Source organism: Scyliorhinus canicula, chromosome 18 (assembly GCF_902713615.1).
Source record: "Scyliorhinus canicula chromosome 18, sScyCan1.1, whole genome shotgun sequence".
NCBI lineage: Eukaryota > Metazoa > Chordata > Chondrichthyes > Carcharhiniformes > Scyliorhinidae > Scyliorhinus > Scyliorhinus canicula.
The window spans coordinates 60,392,819-60,414,982 of NC_052163.1; the positions used below are offsets into that span (position 1 = coordinate 60,392,819).

General features: G+C 45.7%; 1 protein-coding gene across 1 annotated transcript in view; it reads left to right on the forward strand.

The window, feature by feature from the left end:
* Positions 1-7,485: 7,485 nt before the first annotated feature.
* fdxr (ferredoxin reductase) overlaps positions 7,486-22,164 on the forward strand; it is a 35,589-nt gene continuing 20,910 nt past the window's right edge. The window contains exons 1-8 of the mRNA XM_038776904.1: positions 7,486-7,606; positions 8,442-8,539; positions 14,003-14,098; positions 16,112-16,234; positions 16,521-16,634; positions 19,398-19,499; positions 20,375-20,482; positions 21,640-21,724. Coding sequence (XP_038632832.1) covers positions 7,534-7,606; positions 8,442-8,539; positions 14,003-14,098; positions 16,112-16,234; positions 16,521-16,634; positions 19,398-19,499; positions 20,375-20,482; positions 21,640-21,724 — 799 coding nt within the window. The 5' untranslated portion in view covers positions 7,486-7,533. The remainder of the gene's footprint in view (positions 7,607-8,441; positions 8,540-14,002; positions 14,099-16,111; positions 16,235-16,520; positions 16,635-19,397; positions 19,500-20,374; positions 20,483-21,639; positions 21,725-22,164) is intronic.

Consider the following 22,164-nt stretch of genomic DNA (forward strand, 5'->3'; position numbering starts at 1 on the left):
TTCACGCCACGCCACCCTGGCACCCCCACGCGATTCTCCCACCCCCCCAAAACGGCGTGTTGCGTTTTGCGACAGGCCGCTCGGAGAATCGGCGCTCCGGTCGAGCTGCGATTCTCTGGCCCGGATGGGCTGAGCGGCCTGCCTAATCCGACCGGTTCACGCCACGCCAACCACACCTGGTCGCTGCCGGCGTGAACAGCACGCGACCGCTGCGTGTGAGGCCTGTGGATCGAGCACCAGGGGGGTGCTCGGGAGGGGTCTGGCCCGCGATCAGTGCCACTGACCGTCGGACCAGCATCTCTGAAAGACGCACTCTTTTCCCTCCGCCGCCCCGCAAGATCAATCCTCCATGTCTTGCAGGGCGGCGGAGGGGAGGATGGCAACCGCGCATGCGCGGGTTGGCGCCGGCCAACCTGCGCATGCATGGGTGACGAATGTAGGCGCTGCCGGCCGCGTCATTCAGGCAGCGCCGCTTTGGAACTATGCAACTTCGGAATTCACCACCTCAGAAGGCAGTGGGAGTGGGGTCACTGAATATTTTCAAGGCAGAGGTAGATAGATTCTTGTTAGGCAAGGGAATCAAAAATTAACGGGGTAGGTCAGAATTTAGAGTGTGAAGCAAGCAGATCAATCATGTTATTGTTGAATGGTGGAGCAGGCTCCCACCTCTCCACATGATCTTTGACAAGCAATCTGTATCTCTCGCCTGGGTTCCCGACCATAGTAAATGTTCCGATCATTAAGGCTTGAAAGGGTGATTGTGAAGTGGGGGGTGGGGCTGGGTTGGGTTAGTTCTTTGTTTGATGGAGGAGGGTGGAGAGGAGGGGGTTGCTGATATGGGACTGGTTGGTGTGTCGCAGTAGGGAAGAGAACTCAATAATTTGTCAAATGACTGTAACTATCAAGCGGTTACCGCGGCTGAACACAGAGAACTTGCTGTACGTGATGTTTTTGTAGCGGGCCTCAGGTCTAATTATGTGCGCTAACGACTGCTGGAAAAGGGGGCCCAAGACTTAGAAACAACTGTGGAAGCTGCTACCATGATGGAGGTCTCCTTCCGCAGCCTTAACTCGTTCCCCGCGGACCCCGCGACCCAATCATGGGCCCCCGACCAGCGACTCCCCCAGGCCTGTGCTACGCGGCCGCCCAGCCACCATGCTGCTCCAGCCAGCCACTATGCTGCTCCAGCCTGCCATTTCTGCAGCCAGAATCAGCACCCGCGGCAGCACTGCCCGGCCCGCAACGCGACCTGCAGCAGCTGCGGGCGGAAAGGCCACTCCGCAAGAGTGTGCCTCGCAAAAAGGGCCCCAGCTTCCAACTCCCCAGCGGCATGAAGTAATCGCCCCGCACACCCACAGGCCCACGGGGCCCGAAACACTGCGGCCTATGCCCTGACTCCGCCCGCTCCCGCCATGTGCGATCCATGGGGGCCGCCATCTTGGCAAACCTACACCACGCGGCTGGCCATGTGCGACTCATGGGGGCCGCCATCTTGGATGCCATCATCCTCGCCGCCCGCCATGTGCGATCCACGGGACAAATTCCGCATGGTTGTCGACTATAGTCAGACCATAAATAGATTTACACTCTTTGACGCGTATCCCCTCCCCAGGATTGCAAACATGGTAAATCAGATCGCCCAGTACCGGCTCTTTTCCCCGGTGGATCTGAAGTCTGCATACCACCAGCTCCCAATCCGCCCGGAGGACCGCCACTACATGGCATTCGAGGCCGATGGCCGCCTCTTCCATTTCCTCTGGGTCCCTTTCGGCGTCACTAATAGGGTCTCGGTGTTCCAACGAGCGATGGACCGAATGGTGGACCAGTAGGGCTGCGGGCCACGTTTCCGTACTTGGACAATGCCAACATCTGCGGCTATACCACGGCGCCAACCTCCACCGTTTTCTCCAGACGGCACAGAAACTGAATCTCACGTATAACAAGGAGAAATGCGTTTTCCACACAACCAGGCTAGCCATCCTGGGCTATGTCGTGAAAAACGGAGTCCTGGGCCCAGACCCGGACCGTATGCACCCCCTCTTAGAACTCCCCCCTCCCCCATTTCCCCAAGGCCCTCAAACGGTGCTTGGGTTTCTTCTCCTACTACGCCTAGTGGGTCCCTCAATATGCGGACAAAGCCCGCCCACTCTTTGGGGCCACACGATTTCCCCTGTCAGCTGAGGCACGCCAGGCCTTCGACTGCATCAAGGAGGACATCGCCAAAGCGGTCATGCGGGCGGTGGATGAATCCACTCCATTCCAGGTTGAGAGCGACGCCTCAGAGGTAGCTCTAGCAGCCACATTAAATCAGGCAGGGAGACCAGTCACATTTTTCTCCCGTATCCTCTCCGCTTCAGAACTCCGACACTCCTCAGTCGAGAAAGAAGCACAAGCCATTGTGGAGGCTATTCGTTACTGGAGGTACTACCTTGCAAGTAGGAGGTTCACCCTCATCACCGACCAAAGATCGGTTGCCTTCATGTCTGAGAACTCGCAAAGGGGCAAAATTAAAAACGACAAAATTCTGAGGTGGAGGATCGAACTCTCCACCTACAATTACGATATTAAGTATCGACCCGGAAAGCTCAACGAGCCTCCGGATGCCCTACCCGTGGGACATGTGCCAGCGCGCAGATTGACCGATTGAAAGTCATCCACAATGACCTCTGCCACCCGGGGGTCACCTAGCTTGCCCACTACTTCAGAGCCCGAAACCTGCCTTTCTCCAACGAGGAGGTAAAAGCGGTCATCAGGGACTGCCCGATCTGTGCAGAGTGCAAACCACACTTCTATAGACCAGACAGGGCCCACCTGGTCAAGGCTTCTAGGCCCTTTGAACGCCTCGCGATTGATTTCAAAGGGCCACTCCCCTCAACTAACAAGAACGTTTACTTTCTAAATGTCATAGACGAGTTCTCCCGTTTCCCATTTGCTATCCCGTGCCCCGACATGACCTCCCACACAGTCATTAGGGCCCTGCATAGCATCTTCACCCTGTTACGTACACAGCGACCGGGGTTCGTCCTTCATGAGCGACGAGCTGCGTCAGTACCTGCTCGACAAGGACATTGCCTCGAGCAGGACTACCAGCTACAACCCCAGGGGGAATGGGCAGGTGGAGAGGGAGAATGCGATGGTCTGGAAGACCGTCCTGCTGACCCTCCGGTCTAGAAAGCTCCAAGTCTCCCAGTGGCAGGAAGTCCTCCCAGACGCGCTCCACACTATTAGGTCCCTTTTGTGCACAGCGACCAATCAGACCCCTCACGAGAGGCTCTTCATTTTTTCCCGGGGCACTACCACGGGGGTCTCACTTCCGGCATGGCTGAGGACACCGGGTCCCGTACTCTGGAGGAAATGCGTCAGGGCACACAAAACCGACCCTCTTGTTGAAAAGGTGCGCCTGCTCCACTCCAACCCCCAGTACGCATTCATCGAGTTCCCTGACGGCCGTCAGGACACTGTATCCCTCCGGGATCTGGCACCCGCCGGATCCAGCACCCCCTCTACCCCCACAGAAGGACCCCTCACCCTACACTCCATGCTGCCGCCCCCTCACGCTCCCGAGCACACGCGCTCGCTCCACCAGTTCCGCGCACCCGCGCCGGCCAGCCCCCAGCGCCCCCAGTCCCCGGTCGAACCAGGAGAGTATGAAGCTAGGATACAACACCGCCATCGTACCCCAGCACACAACACCCATCCAGCCACCGCAAGAGGCTGCAACCCCGGTGCTCCGCAGATCACAGCGGACAGTTCGACCACTGGACAGACTGACTTTGTAGACCACCACCCCTGCCGGACTTGATTTTTTTTTTGCAGGGGGTGAATGTGGTGAATGTAACTTGGTAATTCACACTGTATCTTTGTAAGCACAGTAGCGTTATCCGACCACTAGGGGTGTAGCTCTGGGAATGCTCTGGAGTTTGTACACGGCTCCACCCTTGGCTCCGCCCACAACTCCTCCCCCTTGTGCTGCTGTATAAATACCCTTGTCCAGAGTCAGCCTGCAGTTCACCGAAAGTTCATCAACGGGTAACAGGTTGGCTCTGTAGTAATAGATTAAAACCACTGTTCATATCGGAAAGCACGTGTCTGGTGAATTGATGGTTCCATCAGGGATCAGACGAGGTCTGAGGAAGGGATGGGTGGGGCAGGTGTTTCACTCGGGACTGGATATGAAGACATGGGGAATGGTGGTGTTGGTTAAAAACAAAGTGGCATTTGAGGTGGGGAGCATTGTGGCTGATCCGAGGGTAAGTATGTGATAGTTAGTGGGAAAGCTGGAGGGGATACCAGCAGTCCTGGTAAACATTTATGCCCTGAATTGGGATGACATGGACTTTATGAGGCAGGTGTTGGGGAAGATTCCAGATCTGGACACGCATCAAATTGATTACGGGGGTGATTTCAATACGGTCCTGGACCCAGTCTGGACCAGTCGAGTCCTAAGCCGTCAAGGGCGTTGGCAGTAGCTAAGGAGGTTCATGGAGCGCATTGAGAGGGGGGGATCCATGGAGGTTTGGGAACCAGTGGGCAAAGGAATTTTCATACTTCTCCCATGAGCGCCGCGCGTATTCCCGGATTGATTTTTTTCATCATGGACAAGGTGCTGCTGGCGGGGGTGGTCGACTCACAGTAGTCAGCGATTGTGGTTTCTGACCACGCGCCTCATTGGGTGGATTTTTGGGTGGTTCAGGGGGAGGCCCAACGGCTGCAGTGGAGGCTGGATGTGGGGCTGTGGATGTGGGGCTGTTGGCGGATGAGGGGATTTGTGAGTGGGTGAGGGCTGTCATTCGGGGCTATGTGGAGTTGAACAACGGGGGAGGCGTCTGCCGCCATGCTGTGAGAGGCACTCAAGGCTTCCTCAGGTGAAGGAGCAGTGCTCCAAAAGTTAGTGATTCAAAACAAACCTGTTGGACTTTAACCTGGTATTGTAAGACTTTTTACTGTGTTCACCCCAGTCCAAAGCTGGCATTTTATTGCAGTAATTTATGTACCAGATTAACTGTGGTCGCATGCTGCAAATTCAATCCTTTTAAATTGGTGAGATATCAAATGCAGACCAAGGCATTTCACAAGCTGAAGTTACTGAAATACTTGGATCTAATTAAAAGGAACAAATAAAGCTCAACAAAATATGGCAATATTTATTAAAACAGTGTGATGCTTTCAGAACCATCAGTTTCTTCAGTCTGTCAAAGCTGTAATGCATTCGTTGGCTGCTCATGTTACCTTCAATCCTTCCTCATACTTTTATAGTTGGTGTTTCAATGTTTGTATTCCATGTGAAGAAGTTACTGTTTTATTATTTAAATTTAAATGATCTCTCTCACTCAGAAAGCACTGCATTATTCTGAAGCGCTGCTCCCTTGCTGTTTATGGTGCAGTTTTTTGGTTGTTGATGATTTGGAGCATCTCCCTCTCTGTTCACACAGTGTTGAGAAAGGGAAGTGATCATCCCTGCACACGGCTAGTCCCCTCCGATTGTAAATCATCCAGACTCCAAAGGACCTTTTTATGCTTATGACCACAGCTGACAGTAAATGTGTAGTTCTCTTGCAGCTGGAAATATACATCCCTTGATTGACTGTTTCAACAGCAGTCAACACTTCTTTTTCTTGGATCTATTGAGAAACTAATGCATTTCTTTCTTTTTTGTCTGCCTCGTACCAAGTGGAACTATAACCACTGATGACTTGGAAGTGGTGCAGGCAATGCTGTCGGAGGATTGTTTTACATAGAAATTACGCAGAAACCGGGCATGCCATCCTTGCAATCCATGTTTGCTGCTTAAAATTATTTTATTTTCATATTTAGTGATTTCTTTTTCAATTCAAGTTTTCCCAATTACAAATGTTTAACCAATTCTAAAGGAAAGTTTAATAAGGAGTGTGTAAAGCTTGGCTCCAGTTCTATCCTTCACCAATTGGCTTTCTGGAATGTAACATAGTAGCTGAGGACAGTTGCTGAAAGGTGAAAGTTGGAAACTAAGGAAAAAAATTAGACAGAGAACTACAAGGCTGGTGGCCATTGTGGAATATCCTCCAATATTCTCAAAGTCTGAATCATATATCCAATGCAAATCTAAAATAGATATGTGGACATGGATCACATCCCACCAAAAAGCAAACAGGTACGGCAATGATGTTTTTTACAAGGAGTAAAATCAAAAGTAATTTGTGTGAGGGATAGTAATCGAAAATAGAACATACAGTGCAGAAGGAAGCCATTTGGCCCATTGAGTCCACACCACCCCACCCAAGCCCTCACCGCCACCCTATCCCAATAACCCCTCCTAACCTTTTTGGACACTAAGGGCAATTTAGCATGGCCAATCCACCTAACCAGCACGTCCTTGGACTATGGGAGGAAACCGAGCACCCGGAGGAAACCCATGCAGACACGGGGAGAACGTGCAGACTCCGCACAGACAGTGACCCAGCGGAGAATCGAACCTGGGGACCCTAGCGCTGTGAAGCCAAAGTGCTATCTACTTGTGCTACCGTGCTGCCAAGGATGAAAGGTTGAATTTTCTATTACAGTTTTTGGGTAATGCTTGTCAGAATTTGGTATGGACCAGGTATGGTCAGAATTTGATCAACTACATCCCATTCCATGGAAGAATGTATCATGAGCTTCAAGATTGTATAAAGGATTAACAAAATTCAATTTGGGGATCCCTGGAACAGTGATAACATTTACATTACTGGATTGCACTAAGGTAGTTTATAAGGATAGGTCACTGGTTCTAATTGGTGTGTGGTTTGCAGAAAGGACGAGCCTGTTGGGCGGCACAATGGTTGGCACTGCTGCCTCACAGAGCCAGGTCCCGGGTTCGAACCTGGCCTTGGGTGACTGTGTGGAGTTTGCACTTTTTCACCTGGGTTTTCTCCGGGTGCTCTGGTTTTCTCCCACTGTCCAAAGATGTGCAGGTTAGGTGGGATTACTGCACATCTTGGAACTGTGATGTGGAGATGCCGGCGTTGGACTGGGGTGAGCACAGTAAGAAGTCTTACAACACCAGGTTAAAGTCCAACAGGTCCATCTTGGAACTGTGGGAGGAAGCCGGAGCACCCGGAGGAAACCCACACAAAGGGAGAAGGTGCAAACTGCACATGGTCCCCCAAGCTCAGAATTGAACCCAAGACTGGGTGCTGTGAGGCAGCTGTGCTAGTCACTGTGCCACCCACTGTGCTGCCAGCTAAAGGAAATCGGTATGCACTCTATCTGGATTCCCACCTCTATTAAACTTCCCCTCAGTGCTGAGCTGGAGAACACAGACAGCTCTTGTGGAGGACAGTGGGCGGGAGACCGTCCAGCCAAACACAATTCGTGTTTCATAACCCTCCTCGCCTCCCAGCCCACAGAGACACAGGCAGAGGCGGGCTCAGGTTCAGGAACGGCGCGTTCTGACTGGTGGGGACTCGAGCCACGTGACCGTGAGGCTGCTCTTTGACCTCGGTCTGGGATGACGTCGCACAGAGGGGAGGGGGGTACGGTGGTGGTGGTAGAGGGTGAGTGCCGGTCGGTGTGAGGATGTCTCGGCTGATCGGGGCTTGGCTCGCCGGGATTTATCGCAAGGCGAGCGGCGGCAGGCAGGCGTTACCTGGTGAGACAGCAGCTCCGCCCCGTGCTGAGTGGGAGAGGGTCTGCCGAAGGGAGGCGCATTGGAAAGTGGCGGATGGTCACGGGAGGGGGGTGCGGATGAACTGGAAGGACAGGAGTCATTCTCAGCTTCTGGTGTGTGGCCCTTGCACCTGGCTGCAAATTGGCTGTGCTATGGCTTAAACTGTAACACAGTGGTCAGCGCTATTGCTTCACAATGCCAGGGTCCTAGGTTCGATTCCTGGCTTGGGTCATTGTCTGTGCGGAGTCTGCGCGTTCTCCCCGTGTCTGTGTGGGTTTCCATTGGGTGCTCTGGTTTCCCCTCTCAAGTCCCGAAAGATGTGCTGTTAGGTGAATTGGAGCTCCTCGGTGTAGAAAACAGGGCTTTGTGTGGCCTCGGCTGTGTGTTGCCTGCTGAGGTCTCTTATTTAATGTGAGTGGTGTGTGGCCACAGAATCATGCAACTAAACATGTTTGCTGTGGGACATTGCTCCCATTTGGTTGAATTGAGCCGACTGTCTCCTTTTTGGCTTGCTTACATGCAGGTGCTTATCCCACTTCAGAATGTTTATTTCTGGTTTCTGTATTCTGCGCTGTGTAACAGCTCACACAGAAGTCCAATACCAGATATACAGGAGAGCGGTACCTTTGGGTGGGAGGAGGCCGCTTCCCTAAGAATGGGCTAGCATTGTAAATGTTTGTCTTGTCACTGCCTATACAAGATGCATTGTTGTGCTTTTTTCAAACATGCCAACTTGGATCTAATTCTTGCAGCACAAGTTAGCCTTGGATTCACTGTGACTTACTGTAATAATGTGTGTCTCATGTTTTCAATTTAGGAGTGCGGGGTTTGTCTTCAAAAACAGGTCCTGAACTTAAAGTTTGTATCATCGGTAGTGGACCTGCGGGTTTCTACACTGCCCAACACCTACTCAAGGTAACCTTGTCTAAAGGAAAATGTAGTGGTAAAGATTTCCACAAAGGAACATATCGTGAAGATTTTTGCTGCTGTTTTCAGCCTGGCTAAGTAAATGCTTAAAAGATAGCAGTAACTTATTTTTATAGCATCTTGAAAGCGGTCACAAGGTGTTTCCCAGGTTCAATAGTGATGGCAGGAGTATGAGCTAGGAGGCTCTTTTCTCCGGATTAAATGTGGCGGCAAGTTTGTGAATCGGTTGGTTCAGTCTTGATCAGTTGCCAGGGAAGGGGGTTGGAGCCGGTTGGTGGGCAACAATTGTGTCCAAATATTTTGCTTTCCTTACACACCTCCACTTGTTGAATTCTTCACAAGATTGTGATTCCATTATTGAGATCGGGGGTCATTGAAATTTAAAAAGTTGAATACTTCAAAACTAAGGTGGTTAATCGATTGTTGTTCGATATGCTTTTTAAGTGAATTGAGGTGAGTGAGTGAATGTAGTTCAGCTATGGGTGGTGCAGTGGTTAGCACTGCTGCCTCAAGGTGCTGAGGACCATGGTTCAAACCCAGCCCATGGGTCACTGTCTGTGTGGAGTTTGCACATTCTCCCCTTGTCTGCATGGGCCTCACCCGCACAATCTAACCATATGCAGGGTAGGTGGATTAGCCATGCTAAATTGTGAAAAAAATAATTGGGTACTCTAAATTTATTTAAAAATATATAATTGAAAAGTGCAACAGGCTTGAGGAGCTAAATGGTCTACTCCTGTTCCTACCAGCGTCTCAACTGAAAGTGCATGGCTTATTGTGGTACCACATGGATGGAAGGGTCATCACCTGTGGTGTCTGCAGAGTGAATTTGTAAGGTATTTGATGGTTGGATGATATTAATGACCAAATCCACCTGGGTGGGGGACAGAATAGAAGCAGTCAGACTGCTCCTCCTGGTTGCAGTCTGATTAAAGGTTTTGTACAGATGTTGAGAGAGGACAGGATCAGAACCCTGAAATGAATAACATGTTGACATTTGGTGTCTTAGCTTATCTATAGCGCAGAAATGTGGGATGGGTACAGGTCAGCCAAAGCATCAGCACAACAAGGTTTTGAGTGGTTTTAGAAAAGGACCACTGACAATTGGATGGGGACAATTTAAAACAAAAAAATAACACTGAATTGTACATTTGTTTGTGATTTTCAAGTGAAATGATGACGTGGATATTGCTGCTTGTATTCAGTGCAGTGATAAACCATCATGACTTAGTGCCATTCTCCTGCTTTATTCTTGTACCCTTGAACATTGTTTCTATTTGTCTTGTCATCCAATGCCCTCTTGAATACCCCAATTGAACATGACTCCACTTCACTTGCAGGCAGTATATTCCAGACCCAGACCACTTGGTGTGTGAAACACTTTTTTTCTCTCACTACATTTTGCAAACCACTTTAAATCTGTGCCCTCTTCTTCTCGATCGCTTTCCGAGCGAGCTAAGTTTCTCCCACCTACTCTGTCCATTAAATTGATAATGCAACTATTTATTGACCATTTTATGAATTGAAGTACAATTATAATATTGTCTCTTTTTTCTTAATGATATTCTGAGGAGTTTATGACCTAATTGGGTGAAACAGTTTAAAGAAGTGACTGTGACTTGTACTTTTGGGAAACTGAAGTAACAGCCGCAATGCTTATTTAATCCAGTGCTCTGACTCCAAATCTACATGTTAACTCTGTGTCAGTTCCATGATAATAAGATAACAAGATATTCCTCTTTTTAATGTCTGCATAACAAAATTTTAAACCTGTTTATAAAGAATGTGCGCAATGAATGGGCACAGTTTTGTACATAAAATGCACGCAGGCAATCTCTTCGCTCACCCTGTTGGAGTCAAGCAAAGGGATGTTGAGATTCCTTGTTTGTTACTTTTGATGTAAGTGAGATTCTGAAAACCTCTTGTCAATTTTGGTGAAAGAATTTTAAAAAAATTTTTTAATTCTCCTTTTTCACATTTGATCCCAAATTTACACCCGCCAACAATAAACAATAATCAGCAACAAATAAGCCCATAACAACGATCCCATCCTCCCACCAACCCGCGAACATTAGCCCGCATGTTTACATAAACAAATGACTAAAAGGAATCGGGGATTACCCATAGTCACCCTAAATACACAACCCCCCCCCCCCCCAACTATTGTTTGACGTTATCCAGTTCTTGAAAGTGCATAATGAATAATATCCATGACTTGTAGAACCCCGCGTCCTTCCCCTCAGTTCAAACTTAACCTTCTCAAGAGTCAAGAATTCCAACAGGTCCCCCTGCCACGCCAGGCCACAGGGTGGAGAGGCTGCTCTCCATCCCAACAGGATCTGCCTTCGGGCGATCAACGAGGCAAAGGCTATAACCTCGTACCCGCTTCCAACCCTGGCTGGCCCGGCACCCCGAATATGGCCTCCTGGGGTCCCGGGTCCAGTTTCACATGCACCACCTTGGAAATTACCCTAAAAACCTCCTTCCAGTAATCCTCTAGCTTTGGACAGGACCAAAACATGAACGTGATTAGCCCCCCCCCCCCCGCAATGTTCATAAGCATCTTCCACTCCTTCAAAGAATCGGCTCATCCTCGCCCTCATGAGGTGTGCCCTGTATACCACCTTCAGCTGTATCAGCCCCAACCTTGCACATGAGGTGGAAGCATTTACTCTCCGGAGCACGTCACACCAGACCCCCTCCTCTATAACCTCTCCCAACTCTTCCTCCCACTTTGCTTTGATCCCTTCCAGTGGTGCCTTATCCTCTTCCAAAATAGCTCCATAAACCTCTGACACTACCCCCTTGTCGCCAGCACCTCCTCCAGCAATGTGGAGGCCGGTTACTTCGGGAAGCTCTGTATCTCCTTTCTGGCAAAATCACGAACCTGCATGTATCTAAACCAGGGGTGGGCAAACTATGGCCCGCCAAAGGTCTTTATGCAGCCCACCAGTATCAAGTCATAAAAATAAAATAAAATTAAGGTTAATGGGGGGGGGGGGGGTTGGGTTACTGGTATAGGGTGGATACGTTGACTTGAGTAGGGTGATCATTGCTCGGCACAACATCTGTTTCATGTGAAGTTTCTACTTTAAAATATTAATTAATAAAAATTAATTGCTTTTTTTCTTTAAACTGAGTTACTTTGTTTTTCAAATAAATATGTTTCATGTAAAGTTTCTACTTTAAAATATTAATTAATAAAATTTTCTTTAAAAACCTTTTATTTTGGCAATTTTAAATAATAATTATTTTACTTAATATACTATGCGGCCCTTTAAAATTGTGAATTTCTGAATGTGGCCCTTGCACAGAAAAGTTTGCCCACCCCTGATCTAAACATTTCTCCCTGCTCCAGCCCATACTTCGCTTCCAACTCCTTCAATCCTGCAAACCGACCCCTAAGAAACAAATCTTTTAGCGTCTTAATCCCCCTCTCTTCCCATTTCCGAAAATTTCCATCCCACCTCCCTGGCTCAAATCTGTGGTTCCCCCGAATCGGCATTTCCCTTGACCCTGCCCCCAACCAAAAGTGTTGGCGAAACTGCCTCCAAATTCTCAATGAAGCTATTATTACCGGACTCCCTGAGTATTTCCCAGGGCTATCGGGAGCGGTGCTGTTGCTAGTCCTTTCAATCCCGACCCCCTGCACACAAACCTCCATTCTGACCCACTGGGAATCAACCCCTCTGACCCAGCTCCGCACCTTCTCCACATTCGCCGCCCAGTAGTAGTACAGCAGGTTCGGAAGACCCAAACCCCCTGCCTGCCTTCCCCTCTGTAGTAGCACCTTTCTCACTCTGGCCACCTTCCCTCCCCATATGGACGAGGTAATCCTTCCCTCAATCTCCCTGAAAAAAGCCTTTGGCAGGAAAATTGGTAGGCATTGAAAAATAAACAGAAATTGCGGCATTCATTTTAACCGCCTGCACCCAACCCGCTAGTGACAGAGGGAGACCATCCTACCTTGCCTGATCGGCTTTCACTCTCCCCACCAAACTAAAGATGTTGTACCTGCGAAGCCTCCCCCACTCCCAGGCAACCTGTACTCCCAGATACTTAAAGTGAGTCCCTGCCCTACGGAATGGCAGCCCCCCCCCCCCCCCCCCAACCCCCGGCCGAGACACCACAAAATACTCACTCTTGTTTAGGTTCAGCTTGTACTCCGAGAAAGACCCAAATACTCGCAGTAGTTCCGATATTCCGTCTATCGACACACTCGGTTCCGACACATATAACAGCAAGTCGTCGGCATATAAGGACACCATATGCTCTATTTCCCCCACCCCACACTATTCCTTTCCATGCTCCCGAACTTCTTAATACAATGGCCAACTGCTCAATCGGAAGTGCAAACAGCAGGGTGGACATAGGACATCCCTGCCTCGTCCCATGGTGGAGAGAAAAGTATCTTGAACTGATGTTGTTTGTGCGGACACTTGCCTTTAGCTCCTTATATAGTAGCTTTACCCAGTTCACAAATCTTGGTCCAATCCCAAACCGCTCCAGAACTGCCATCAAGTACCCCCATTCTACCCGGTCAAATGCCTTCTCTGCATCCAATGGCACAACCAGCTCTGTTTCTTTCCCTTCCGCCGGTGCCATAACGGCGTTCAAAACCCTCCTAATGTTCGAAAAAAGCTGCCTCCCTCTCAAGAACCCCGTCTGATCCTCGCCTATCAATTTTGGTGAAAGACTTGACAATTTCTGATAATTATTTAATTTATCATTTGGATGACTTTCAAAGTTGTATTTTGCTTTCTTTTTAAAAAAAACCTTTTTTGATTCCTAAGCAAAATGCACAAATCACTCAATCTTAATTTTTTCCACCTTAAGAAACTCCACCCCATCCCTCAACCATGCCAACACCACCATCCTCCACCCGGGCAATTCACCGGCGGGCAATCAGAGGCGACGGCCACAATATCGTGCCCCCCTCTCCCCTCCGGCAACTCCGAAACTCCAAAGTTCGCCACCAGTGTGCACAGCGACATCTTCACCCTCACGATCTCTGACAGTACTTCAAAAATCGGGGGCTAAGAACCCATTAATCTCTGACATGACCAAAATATATGGACATGATTTGTCTGCTCCCCCTTCACATCTCTCACACATATCCTCTATCTCTGGGAAGAACCTGCTCATATGAGCCTGCATCATATGAGCCCTGTGCACCATGGTAAACTGTACCAGGCTCATCCTGGCACGGGATGATGTTGAAGAGAAACCAGTGTGTACAGTATTTTGCTTTCTAATAGAACCAGGATTTGCAGTTATCCAAGTAGTGGCGGGGCAGAAGCTATTCAATTTTTAATATTGTGTGAACTCTTGGGTTTTCTGCATTATCTCTATAGGGTGGTCTATTTCCACATATTGACCCTTCAAATTTGTACATGTTTAGTAGGCAGTACATTATATATATAGTTTGCTGACTGTATTCTTGTGTTCCAGTACCATGAATCGGCTGTGGTTGACATCTACGAAAAGCTGCCAGTCCCATTTGGCCTTGTGAGATTTGGTGTTGCTCCTGACCATCCGGAAGTGAAGGTTAGTCTGGTGTCTGAACCACGTTGGGCAGAATTCAGCTGCCATCCTTATTCGCTGGGGAGGGAAATTGAGCCATTTGTAGAATTCTGTTCCATTCGTGTATATACTCAAATAATGCCTTATGTCAAATAGTTTAGTAAACATATGCAATTGAATGAAAAGATAAAAATTGATGTTTAAAATTGCCCTGAACATAATATTTCATCAATTGAAGTATTTTGGCATTCAAGTAGAATAAAACTGATGGCTGTTTCTATTTATTTGGTGAAACTAAGATAGTCTCGACCTCATTTCAACTTTTCTTTTAAAAACCATTACAAAGAGCAGGTGCTAGCACAACTTGTAATTTTTACTGAAGAAGTTCCCCTTAGTATGGCTAATTTCAAACCTTCAGTAATACATTTACTGTTCATCTATTGATGTGGTTGCAATTTGTGGAAGGGTACAGTCCCTCCAAAGGAGGGCTGCAGTAGATTGTTGAATTCCTGTATCTGCTCTCCATACAGATGTTGCATGGAAAACCTTTTTTAAAAAATAAAAAGTGGGTTATACCATTCGCACATTGTATCTTATGAGTAACTGCCAGGAATTTTTCAGTGCTGGAAGCTTGCATCTCAAAGAACAAAGAAAAATACAGCACAGGAACAGGCCCTTCGGCCCTCCAAGCCTGTGCTGACCATGCTGCCCGTCTAAACTAAAATCTTCTACACTTCCTGGGTCTGTATCCCTTTATTCCCATTCTATTCATGTATTTGTCAAGATGTCCCTTAAATGTCACTATCGTCTCTGCTTCCACCACCTCCTCCGGCAGAGAGTTCCAGGCACTCACCTCGTACCTCTAAACCTCGCACCTTAAACCTATGGCCCCTTGTAATTGACCCCTCTACCCTGGGAAAAAGCCTCTGACTATCCACTCCGTCTGTGCCCCTCAAAGATTTCTGTCAAGGCCTCAGCAATTTCCTCTCTAGCCTCCTTCAGTATTCTGGGGTAGAACCCATCCGGCCCTGGGGACTTATCTACCTTAATACTTTTCAGGACGCCCAATACCTCCTCTTCTTGGATCTCAATGTGACCCAGGCTATCTACCCACCCTTCTCCAGACTCAACATCCACCAATTCCTTCTCTTTGGTGGCCATGATGTGGAGATGCCGGCGTTGGACTGGGGTGAGCACAGTAAGAAGTCTTACAACACCAGGTTAAAGTCCAACAGGTTTGTTTCAAACACGAGCTTTCGGAGCACGGCTCCTTCTTCAGGTGAATGGAAAGGCTTGTTCCAGAAATGTTTATATAGACACAGTCAGAGATGCCCGGAATGCGAGCACCTGCAGGTGCTCGCATTCCGGGCATCTCTGACTGTGTCTATATAAACATTTCTGGAACAAGCCTTTCCATTCACCTGAAGAAGGAGCCGTGCTCCGAAAGCTCGTGTTTGAAACAAACCTGTTGGACTTTAACCTGGTGTTGTAAGACTTCTTACTGTTCTCTTTGGTGAATACTGATGCAGAGTATTCATTTAGTACCTCACCTATTTCCTCTGGCTCCACACGTAGATTCCCTTGCCTATCCTTCAGTGGGCCAACCCATGGTTAAAACTCCTCGTGGATGTTATCTACAAGGTTGTATGTGCCGGTTTGCAGACGTCTACATTGACCTGTAGAATTTGAAGTAAAACAAATCTAAAGAACCTTTAATTCTTTTTGTATCCACGTAGAATACACAATGCAATTAATTGTTTTCTAATGGCTGGGGTGGGGAGGGCGGTATTGGGAAGTGCCCACTGCATTACAGAAAAGGCCAGTTTTTTTTTTTGTTATTTAATGCAGAGGTGGATATGGTGGCAATTAAACATCTTTGCTGTTCCCACCTATGCTTGCGAAGCGTAAGGCACGAATACACACATACAAAACAAATTCAGCCATCCTATGCTAACACTAGATAGTATTGCATGAAATATCGCTTGTGTAATAACTGCTTTTAGGTGTCGATGTGTTCATGATGTTTCCACCCCACAGAATGTCATCAATGCATTCACCCAGACAGCTCATCATGACCGTTGTTCGTTTTATGGCAATGTTACTGTTGGGAAGGATATAAGCATCGAGGAGCTGAAACAGGCATACCATGCTCTGATATTGGTAAGACAACTTGCTGAATATTTGCCAGTGTCCAAATGTAAACAGTGAAATATTTTGGCAATACTGAACTAAGAATCTCTACCGAAAATTTTAATTGATGTGCGTCTTTGTCTCCTTCATGGTCTGAATTTGATCCTTGGTGCATCTCTCTTGTATTTATTGGTTTAGGTGCCAACTATTGCAACTAATTGTATTTGGTGTTGTGCAGTATTTCTACTAGCTGTTTTATCACATAAAGGCAAACATTAAATTAATAAGCTGTTTATAAAACATTTCCTCAACCCAGACCTATGGAGCTGAAGCTAATCGGACTCTTGGCATTCCTGGGGAGAATCTACGGGGTGTCTATTCTGCAAGAACGTTTGTAGGCTGGTATAACGGTTTACCTGAAAACAAAAATGTAAGTCAACTTGCAAGCTGGATCTAATTTCAGAGTGCTCTGAAACTCTCTCTTTAGGATTCTTTAAAATTATTTTGGGGGTATTTTGTTGGATCCATTTTTTTTTTGGTATCAGAAAGTTGGTCGGTAAGCAAATGGACTTCAAGTTGGGGGGAAAAGCTGTGTAAAAAATTTAGATAAAAGATATCCAGATTTCTCCTTGCTTTATTTGGGACAAAAAATAAACACCCCATCAATTGTAATTATTGAGAAAATCCAACAGTAGGGAAGAAGGCTTAGCTTGATAAAATTAATGATCATTTCCTACTTCTAAGAATTCTAATGATTTAAAGCAGTACCTCCTTTCCCCATTTCTGAATTTTTAGGACTCACCGCTGTTTGTGCTAAAAGTCCAATGTGTCTAATACAAATATTTTAATGCCTTAAAAGCAATTTAGCTAGTTGCCTAATGTGCAACAGCTATTTTTGAGTTACTTGGTCAGAAAAATAACACAGGCTAGCATGCCTTCATTACATTTAATGTTTTATAAGCATGTCGAGGTCCATAAATGTACAGCAGTGATCTTGCTACAGAGTGCTATCTGGGGAAATAGAAAAGTACAAGGTAAAGAGAGTATTTAGGACTCTTCACATACAGAATTACAGTATCTAGGCATAGGAAAATATTGAATGTGAAATCATGGGCTGTTTTGAATGAGGTTTTGTGTTTTTAAAAAAAATGCAACTATTTAACAAATACCTAAAAAGTTGCCAATTATGGCATTCCTTGACATATGTTGGGCTAAAAGAAATCTAGGTTCCTTCCTTGCTTTATTTGTAGAAAAATTATGTTCTTTTTCCCCTCTACATATTTGGTCCTTCTATTTGTAGTCCATCGATTTGTACTCTCTGTTAGTGAGTAAAGCATGGTTGCACATAGCGGCACCAAACTATTCCTCGAGAACTTTTTTTTTGTTATACTTTCACAAGATGTGGATTTCACTGGCAAGTCCTGCATTTGCTGCCCATCCCTGATTCTAATTGCCCCATAACTGAGTGGCTGACTAGGCCATTTCAGAGGGCAGTTATGAGTCAACCACAACGTTGTAGATCTGGACTTGCATAAAGGCCAGACCAGGTAAGAATGGCAGATTTCCTTCCCTAACTCAGTTGAGTTTTTACAACAATCGTTTCATGGTCACCATTACTGAGACCTGCTTTATATTCCACCTTTAATAGTTGAATTAAATGTTTTTTTTGAACCTATGTCCCCAGGGCTTTAGCCTGGACTTGATTACTAGTCTAGTGACACTACATCGCTGAGTTTTGTCCTCTGTCAATTGCCCATTGAAGTGACTGGGATTTGTATCATGTGACTATCCTACCTAATCAAAATCATCCTGCTGTTATGGGGGAAGCATTGCTATATCTTCAGCCATAAATTCTGTTTGCTACGTTATATGCTTTCCTAGGTGTCAAAATATATTTTTTCTATTGTCGGGCTCATTTTAAGATTTTTCTCAAGGGATACTTGATTTTCAGGAGCTATATTTTGGTTTTTGGGGACCCCATAGATGAAAAGGTTTAAGTTGGAAACAAAACGTACCGAAGTTGTAGGTATCTGCAGACTCTCCCTACACCTTCACTTAAAGATAAAAGCAAATTACTGCGGATGCTGGAATCTGAAACAAAAACAGAAAATACTGGACAACCTCTGTATGTCTGACGGCATCTGTGGAGAGAAAAGGTAGCTAACGTTTCGAGTCGCCATTACTTTGTCAAAATGTCATCCCGACTCAGTGTTGGCTCCCTTTTTTCCCCACAGATGCTATCAGACTTACTGAGATTGTCCAGCATTTTCTGTTTTGTTACCTTCATTTAAAGGATATTTTATTAAAACAAGAGACGTGGTGCTGGCAGGTGGCCAGGAATATATCAGATATATTTCTGATTTAAAAAAAAAAACAGGTTGAAGGGATATGGGGAACAGGCAGTGAGGTGGATTTGAGACAAGGAAAAGATCAGCCATGATCTGATTGAATGGCAGAGCAGGCTCGAAGGGCTGAATTGCCTAGTTCTGCTCCTAATGCCTATGTTCCTAAACCAACAACCATTAAAGTTCTTTCCTTCACTAAACCAACCACATCTGCTCCATCAATCCCTCCCAGTGGCTGATATAAACTGGATCCCTAACATCACATCAAAACATCATCTTTGGGGGGAAAAAAAAGAAAACATGCACAATGACCGCCAAAACAGAGCTTGTATACAGACAGACACTTCTATAGCAGGAACATGTAATCTATGGTAACAGAAAAGGTTGATTTCCCCATTTTGTTTCTCTCGAGCCCAAATTGAAGCTTTGCCACCAAATAATTTATTGGACAAATATAAAAAAGGAAGAAAGCCATTGGAAAGATTTTAACTTGACCAAACAAAATAGAAAAAAAAAGTTATTGTTGTTCCCCCAGTATGAATTTAAAAGCCGTCACTTTTTTTCCAACCCTGCCATTTTCCTTCCCTCGACCAAGAAACTACTTTGTTTTCTGTTTTAGTGTTACTCGTTGCTGCTGTGTACAGGAGGGATAATGTTGAATTACAAGTTTGCCTCTGGAGTAAATGCCATTAAGGAGGGATAATTTTGAGAAAGCTAGCTCTTTGCAAAGCTTTCTTTAGCCAGGAATGTTGTACGTTTCCAATAGAGTGCTGGTTGTCGACTGAGTATTGTTTAATGAGTTTGCCTTTTAGATGCAAGGAACTTAAATCTTGTGTTTTCGTTTGCAGCTGAACCCTGAGTTGAGTAGTGAGACAGCGATCGTCCTAGGACATGGAAATGTGGCATTGGATGTAGCCAGGATTCTCCTTTCTCCCATTGACTTGCTTAGGGTTTGTGAATTCTGGTCTTAAATTTCATCCAGCTTTTCATTCATGAGTAATTTATTGCCCTAATTGTCATTGTATTGCAGCATTTTTAAGAGAATATTTAAATTAATTTGCACAACTTGTATCTTCCAATAGTTTGAAATACATAGAAGGAATAATCTTTTTTGTCACAAGTAGGCTTACATTAACACTGCAATGAAGTTACTGTGAAAAGCCCCTAGTCACCACACTCCGGTGTCTGTTCAGGTACACAGAGGGAGAATTCAGAATGTCCAAATTACCTAACAGCACGTCTTTCAGGACTTGTAAGAGGAAACCGGAGCACACGGAGGAAATTCATGCAGACACAGGGAGAACGTGCAGACTCTGCACAGACCGTGACCCAAGCCAGGAATAGAACCTGGGACCCTGGTGCTGTGAAGCAACAGTGGTAACCACTGTGTTGTCGTGCTGCCCATGGAAGTGGTTAGTCATGATTCTCTGCCCATTGTGGTGTGGGGCGGGGTTGATGGACCAGCTGATCTTTTCCTACCCATCAACTTCATTTATATTTATTATAAATAAATAGAATTGTGTAAAATAGTAATACTGAACTGTAATTTGGGATGTAGAGAGGTAAAGTTGACAGAAATATAGGAGTTTTCTGCTGTGTAGGCTGAGCAGCTTACAAATGCAAAACTGAGGAGATAGTGTCTCCACTGGTGGGAGGATGAAATTGCAACATGGTAAATTTGATATGTTTCCAATAAATGTAAATATATGCATTCATAATAGCATGTATTCAAATGATTTTTTTGTACAGATAATGAATTTTGGGAAATATCACCCTGTTTTCAGAATTATCAAATTATTGTTTATAGCTGTGTATATTCTTACAGAAAACTGATATCGCAGCACATGCTTTGGAGGCTATAGCAGCTAGTAAGGTAAAGCGGGTACTACTTGTTGGGAGAAGAGGACCTCTCCAGGTGGCATTTACCATAAAGGTATGGTATATAAAGTTGCATCCATCTCATTAAAGAATAAATGAATGGTTTCGCTTTGTGTAAGTATGCTGTTACCTTTCGCCTGATGCATCTACTTATGTATCACTTCAGTTCAGAAGATGGTCTGCCAAGCACCTATCAGTGTTTCAAAATTGAATATTTTATTCTTTATCTGTACTGATACCTTGAACACTGAACTTTTTAATGTTATATTTTGCAAGTTTTTTTCACTTACAGGCCAGATATACTACATAGTGTGTGTTGGTATAATATATCTTTGACTCTGTTAATGCAAACTGTGTAATGTGGCCCAGGTTGATTAGTCTGCTGCGTACTTTGAGTGATGTGAGGCGAGGCCAGTCCAGGAGATGTTTGTGCATCCTTTGCGATTTTCACCCGTTGAGATGGCAAGGCAGCCTGCTGCAAACTTTTTTTTGGGGTGGGGGGGGGGGGGGAGAAGAAAGAGGGGGGGGCAGCGCGACTTGACTCGACTCCAGGACACTGATCTGCAGGTGTCAAAAATGTCTCGATTCATGGTGCAAATGTTCCACCTGTTACAGCTGACTGTTCAGAAGCTCCCTCCATTTAGAAATTATGTCTTCTCTCGCCAGTCAATCTTTGAGTTGGATTATGTGCTAAAACCAGTAAACTTAACCAAACTTGTTGATGTGCAATTTAATGTCCACTAATATTTTTCCCGTTTTACTTCTGGACGGTGTCTGATATTGATTGTGGATGGAGATGGAGTGAAAGTTCCCATAGATTCAATGTTTACTTAATTAGGCCTCTGTGCAGTCTTTCAGAAAGGCTTTTCAGTGAAATGCTGTCAATTACCAGGCCCGTAAGCTGCCACCAATATGAGCCATGGTTGAGCTTTTAATTTGCCAATTTAGACCGTGATATTAGTATGAAATTTCTGCAAATACGATAACCAATAATGAGTTATAAAATTGAAGAGCCAATTACTGCAAAAGTAGTTTTCTGATTACAGGAGATGAGTTCTGTTTGCAGGATTTATTTTTCTAAAACTATAGAGTGACAAACTTGATTCTTTAAAAAGGCCTTGAAATTAATATTCATTCATTATTTGTCATGATAACTGCTGCATTCATGATTTGAGTGTAAAGCAGCTTTATTCTCTTCTTTCCCTCCGTTAGGAGTTGCGAGAGATGATTAATTTGCCTGGTGCTCGTCCATTGCTGCATCTGAGTGACTTTGAAGGGATCAGAGAGATTGTTAAAGGTGAGGCCTACAATCACTTATTTAGTAGTTACTTTGCTGGTATCTTATTCCCTCCCTTAAGCACGTTAATTGACTTTTAAATGGCTAGCCTTGCTTCAGAAAGCCTAGTAGGGTTTGCTTTTCTTTTGTATAAACCACTGCTCAAATCCAAAAATGTTTTTAGTGGTATGTGTTGTAATTTTTCCACATTTGTTTTTTATTTTTCTGATGGATAACTCATCCTTGGAGCGCTATCTTCTCATGGCCAATGAGATTTTCTCAAGGTCTGAAATCTGGGTTGGGTTATTAAATCATGTCATAAACAGTCAAGGTTGTATTTTTTTAAGTGAAGGCCAATAAAGTCTGGATTTCTTACTTTCTGTCCAAATGTGATTTTCTGTAGCATGCTGATGTGAGGTTACTGCAAGTGAAAGGTTCACTGTGCCAGATGTTGAAGCTCA